Source organism: Syngnathus leptorhynchus, chromosome 16, assembly GCF_054491065.1.
Source record: "Syngnathus leptorhynchus isolate UIUO chromosome 16, UIUO_Slep, whole genome shotgun sequence".
Classification (NCBI taxonomy): domain Eukaryota; kingdom Metazoa; phylum Chordata; class Actinopteri; order Syngnathiformes; family Syngnathidae; genus Syngnathus; species Syngnathus leptorhynchus.
The window spans coordinates 1,461,761-1,468,244 of NC_141210.1; the positions used below are offsets into that span (position 1 = coordinate 1,461,761).

Below are 6,484 nucleotides of genomic sequence, written 5' to 3' on the forward strand. Positions count from 1 at the left end.
GAGAGCAAACAGGAATAAATGGTTTTTGTGTGACTCAAAGAACAAAAATGTTCTCGGATGAAGGTGTAGTAAGGAAAGTTTTTTTTCTCTCATAGGAAATAGTTTCAAACACACGCACATTCAAATGCACGTGACAATGACATCAAGAGTCCCTGAAGTGTCAGAGGGTTGAATCCAGCAGCGGGACGCCAGATATAGCTCATCAACCAGGCTGCCTGCACAGCGCATGTGTGAACATGTGATGCTTGTGTAAAAAAGGCCAGTGTGATGGTTTTCTGCTTAAAATATTCAATCTGTGATTGGGATCATAAAAAATGTTTCATTGTGGGTGGGTGCCTAAGAATGACAAGATTTTGTGCTGTATATGCAATACTGTGTTACAAAAATAACTTGACTTCTTTGGTTGCAAAAGAGGCCCCGCAAAAGTGTAGGATGTAAAAATCGAAATGTGAGAGAGTGATTAAGCACAGGAGAGGAAGCGAGACTGAATGTGGGAAGGCTTTGATGCACATGATGGCCGACCCCCCCATCAAGGTGGAAATGTCAGGTGGGTGCGTGCATGTTTGCTGAGATTTGAATGCGGATCTATTCTTTTTGTTTGATGACAAACACAAAGCTATTTCTGTTCGATTGCTCGGGGAGTTAAAACAATCGGAAGCGGCGCTGCACACTAAACGGTAACACATTTAGATGGCATTAAATATTAAGATTGATTTTTTTTTCTTAACCATGCAGTACCACTAATGAGTATTTAACAAAAAAAGTACGAGCTCCGTCGTTTTATGATTTTTATACTGGTTTCCTCGTCACTTTGACTGGCAGCCAATGAAGTCAGCTGTGTCCACGCCCACAACGGCGCAAAAGGCCTCTTTTTAAATCGACATGCAGAGACATTAAACCATGCAGCTCTTTTTTTTTATTTATGGTTTTGAAATCCAAATAAATCCAAGATCTAATTTCACAAACAGACATTAATTGTGATTTAATCATTGAAGTTTTCTTCAGAATTATAATTTCCATTCCAATATGCAGCATTATTAAGGAAATGGACTTTCCCTGATCTTTAGTTGATTTAAAATAACACACTGAAGTCCTTGAAGCCAAGCACCCAAGTTTCTTTTGCTCACTCCGGCTTGTCAACTTGCTAAATGCCCCTTTGTACGTGGCCTATTCACACACCCTAAGCAGTGGAAAGCTTTGGGCTGTTGCTGAAGAAGTGTGTGTGAGTGTGTGTGTGTGTGAGTTACATTGAGAACAACAGCCTGATTGTAGTTATATCTGTTGCAAGTGTCTACCCCGTCCGTCTCTAGTCATTCGAGTCTTTTTATGTGTTTCTCTGTAAATCATGATTTTACACCAGACACTGTTCTGTTTGTTTTTACTGCCTATGTATGAGGCATGTCATAACTTTTAAGTTCATAAAGTAGGTCACCCAGTAGACTGAAATATTTTTCAAAACAACAGCTAAAGATGAACAATGTCAATGAGTTTAAAAGTAGTGCAGAAAAAAAAGGATTTTGATTTTGCAAATATTATAAATAAGTATTTTATTTTTTTTAACTTAGCACTGATGATGATTTGAACTAAAAATATAGTTCCTTGACAATTCACATGAGCTTCTTTGATTACACAACCATAATTATTCATGACATCATATTATAATAAAATCACGAGTCAAACCAGACGGGATGAAAGATGAGAGCTGACAAAGGCAAAGAGGATAGCGGCGACATACTAAGGGATCAGGGAGGAGGATAAAAAGGATGGCTGATATGGATACAGGGATCAAAAGGATAGCGGGAAGTCCACAAGGTTGGATTGATGGAATGAGATGTGAAGAAATAGAAGAGGACCTGCTGCTCCAGACAGACAGACAGACAGACAATAAAATGTATGATACATTTGAACATATTCTAAGAGACTGTAGCCAATGGACCTGAAGATCTGATGTACTAATCCGTGTTGTCAGATTATCATGTAATCCCCTAGCGAAACATCTGAAGGCCAAAGTATGTGACTCCATCCCACCACGCTGAGTTGGAATATCTGTTCGAACAATTTCCAGCACAGTCAATCTCACACTTACAATAGCACCAAGTGAAAGCTGAAGTCATGCGACCTACATGGGTTCTTTCTTAGAAGGCAATCTTTGGATTCACCCCAAAACCTGCAGTAGTGGTAGTAACCCACACAGAGCTGTACTTGTGTTGGCACACACACACACACACACACACACACTAGAGGTGGGTGTGGTTAGCCGAGCTCATTTGCAGGACAACCCAAAGCATGAAAGAGACTCTTGAGAAATGTTTTCATTTGGAGCAAAATGGCATATGTTTCCTTTAAAGGGGGGGGCCATATGGAAAATGGACTTTTTATTGCTTGTCGACACAAAGTTGGGTCTCTGAAGTGTGCAAGTGCATACATTTTTGGTGATGTGCTTATTTCTGAAACAAGACTGTGTTTTTTTTTCCCCATACTTCCCCCAGAATTCATTTTATATGACTCTTATTCAAGACATAACATGAATCACAGTTCACATTGGTCAAATATTGGGCTGAAAAAGTTACTCAATCCATTTTTTCAGATCCTATGAACCAGTAATGTCCTTCGACGAATCCAATTTTTGATCCAACAAATCATTAAAGGGAGAAATTGCTATTTTTAAGCATTTTTCGCACCCCCTCCCCCCCAATAAACACCTTTCCCCTCTCAGACACCCGGTACTCTCTGCAACTGAATAAATCAACACCCTTCAATGCTATAAGAGGAAGAATGACGCAGAAAGGTAAGATATGAAATTTGGCACGCAGCATGCACAAGCAATCCGCGCCCAAAACACGTGTTGCACAGCTGTACACAACATCATCCGGAAAATAAACAATGATGCTTATTGGCTCGGCTAATCCCGTCGGTTGGCGCCATTGGCCTATTAGCTTCAAACGACAAGACTAGCCCCAAGTAATACACACCTACTGCAGTGATCAAAGCAAATGTGTTAACCCAAGGCGGCTGTATGCAATATTTGAAACAAGCTTAATGTTCCCTTATCTCGGCTAAATGTCAGCTTTAAGTGGCAATGGTGAAATCCTCAAAGAAGAGAATATTCACACTGTTGTGATGCGCGCATGCACATGTACAGTAAGCCACAAAGAAAAGCAGTCGGAAAAAAAAATTCTCTTTTCTGGAACTCAACATTACATACACATTGCTCATCTGGATAATGGAAGCAAGCCACTGCCAGACCGGATGATTATTTTGGAAGGGAAAATTAAACCTGGGGGGGAAAAAAAGAACTCAACCTTCCCTTGTAGCCTTTTTTTGTTTTTGTTTTGCCTTCATGATGGCTTCATAAAATTGCTCAAAATATTGCCGGCACAATTAAAAAAAAAAAAAAAGGTTTGATGAGCCACCATGGAACGTGTTTTACGTCCCTTCGTATTTCCAATTTCGTCACCTCTCCTGTGCTTTCCTTCTCCTTGAACTTGCCAATGACCCATTAAACTAGAATGTTATTTTTGGTACAGTGCATTGTGCAGATGAGTAAGTGTTGGCGAAAGAGACACAGAAGCTCGCAGTGTGCACAGTAGTCGAGTAATGGAAGAACAGAGATGCCGTTTAGCTATGCCATCTGTTGCCATCGGCTTGTACCACCATTTCAAAATTTACCTTGCCATCACTCAATAAAAACATTCATTTAGGCGCTGACTCTTATTATTTGTTTTCCTGACATTTCTTATTTTCATTAAAGCAAATTTATTACCAAAAAAAAAAAAACCCTTCTCCATCTTTCTCTCCATCTGTTATGTAATTCAATCACTTTGGGCAGGCAGCAGCAGCAGGAGTGACTGATGATGTTTTGGAGCTAAATATATAGAACTCAGACATGTGCAAAAAAATAAATAAAAAAGCTGAATTCTATGATCAATAGAACTGCCAGGAAGGGAAAAAAACAACATTTGTTTCAATGATTTGTACCAAGTCGCCTTCTCCTCATTATAATCAACTTTGCTTTCAAATCAGTGGGGAAAATCAGAAGGCTGAATAAATCAATAAATATATATATATATTTTTTTAAATAGCAGCAGGCTACTTCCTGTTCGGTAGCTTAGCAACCACTGTTTGATGAATCCTACCATTATAAGCGTGAGATAACAACTTGTTCATGCAGGTTTTCCTCTGACCTCATCTGGGCACTTGCTAAACCAAGTCCACATCGTTAAGTGCCAAATGAAGTGATCTCTTATCATTAGAGTTACATTTATGTATTTTTTTTTTTAACAAGAGCCTCATCAGCAATCCATCTCAATCTGGCCCCTGACTGTCAGCATCTGAATTCAATATATATATGAAGATAAATGAGATGGTGTCTCCCATCCTTCACCGAGTCAGATCGGAAGAACAGGATGGATAGGATCGCAAGAATAGAAGAAAAAAAAGCTGGCCTTTGAGTTACTACCTCGATGTTCCTCTCTCAAATACAAAGCAACGTGTTGTGCGATTGGTTTCCAGCCGTAATATTTGACAGCGATGAGCACTAAAGGACAAAGCGCGGCTCCAGACGACATCCACAAAGCTGCGGTTTGATCATATTTCTCTCCCCCAGGCGCGTAACACTGCGCTGACTCCCTTTGACAGCATGTGAATCCTTCCACTCTGCCTCCCTGCTCCTTTGTGAATGTGCAGTGGCGTGGATGCAATCATCTGCTCCCCTCCTCTGCCAGCCTCGCATATCAACACACAAAGATGGGCGAGAGACAGAGAGAGAAGAAAAAAGACGGAAAGACACGCTATCGAGGGGCTTCCGTGTGTATGCTTGTAATAGGAAGTCAACGGCGCTAACATGGCGCACAAACATTGAAAGAGAGCATCGACAAACACTGACCTCACATCACACGCATGCACATGGCCACGATCTCATGTGGTGCAGAGGGCAGCAAACTGATGATGGCTCTCCAGATGGTGCCAGGTGTGTGTGTGCGTGCGTGCGTGGATGGAGACAGCATGTCTGGCCTGTGAGAGGAGCAAATGACTTGCAGCAGAAGCTCTGCTCACACACATGACTGTATCCTCCATATGCAATAGGTCGCATTCTGCGCCACACAAGCGCAGCTGCCCCCCCCCGTGAGTTTCACGTCGAACGCCTGATGACAAACAGGTTAGTGTTAACGTGGTGCTGACGTTCAACTGCCTCGCTTGTTTGTCTGAGACTCAATATATTTTGCCCACTAAACAGGAAATTGGTCAAATCAGCGGGATATATGGCTGAAATCATTGAAAAATGATATAAAGTGGGAGCTTCGTAACAAAAGTTTAGATACTGTAGATACCCTGAATTTGAACTTATGTACTGTGAGAATGTTACTAGCCTTGAACTTTGATGTAAAATATCATTTATAATTGAAAAAAAAACTAAAAAATGAATTTTCAAACCGATAAAATGAAATTGGATCATTTCCAACAGTACACCTGGTGATCACTCACTGCACACTGCTGATTGGGAATCACTGATCTACATTACATGCTCTCTCTCTCCGTTGCCCACACATTAGAGTGGGATGTGGACCTGGAATATTCCTGGATGCTTAAGTGCTCTAGCGCCTGCAGAAAATAATCAACATGGAGCAGGGTCATACAGGAAGGGGAGTCTATTGTTTCCATCTCCATTCCTTGATCCACAACGAATTTGTAGTCAAAAAGCCTGAAGCTGTCATTTGCAAGACAAGGGTCAAAGCAATCCCATGCACCCACCCCCACCCACCCACCCACCCACCCCATTTCTGCTGCATTACATTCACACACGAGCTCTCGATGCTCAACATCTGATGCCGATAGCCATTGAAGCGCACGCCCGCAATATCCTTTTCATTTCCAGCCTGTAAAAGTGACATGATTGGATATGAAGTCAAAGAAAAATGTGATTTCTTACTTGCTTTCCCTGGCCTTTGCAACAGCCTCTGCACGGTGAGCAGGTCTTCGGTCTTCACCGCCTGCAGCAACTCCTGGTCCTTCCCCATCTTCCACTCTGAGACGTGCTACTCCCGCAACATCCTCCGAGAGAGGGGCGCTTCAGTCCGGCCTTCCCACACGGAGAGTGCGCCACAACCAGCCTCACCTCCCTTCCTCCCTCCCGCCTCCTCCTCCTCCCCCGTTTCTTGGTCCCCGGCTAGACGAGACCCCTGGAGCTTTGGTGTAGGATGGTATGAGACAGGGCAGAATAAGAATAAGGGGGGGGGTGCGGTGCGTTGCGATGGAGGGATGCTATCGTACACCCACCCCCCCTCCTCGTTTGCTAAGTGCAGCTCCGAGAGATGCGTGCGCTACAAGGAGCAGCTCTTAAGTCCGCTGCCTTCGCGAGGTAGAAGATCCAAGGCAGAAAAGGAGACGAGCGGGTCTCCACAACAAGGTTGTCCGACTGCAGAAACCAACGGTGGCCTTCGTCGTGTTTGTATCTCGCAAATTTACTGCATCGCGGTGGAAACTG

At 42.7% G+C, this 6,484-nt stretch overlaps 1 protein-coding gene across 2 annotated transcripts in view; it reads right to left on the minus strand.

The window, feature by feature from the left end:
• The window catches only part of caskin1 (CASK interacting protein 1), a 29,979-nt gene extending 23,962 nt beyond the window's left edge, over positions 1–6,017 (minus strand). For both annotated transcript variants that reach the window (XM_085933733.1, XM_085933734.1), the window contains exon 1: positions 5,930–6,017. In XM_085933733.1, coding sequence (XP_085789859.1) covers positions 5,930–6,017 — 88 coding nt within the window. The remainder of the gene's footprint in view (positions 1–5,929) is intronic.
• Positions 6,018–6,484: the final 467 nt, after the last annotated feature.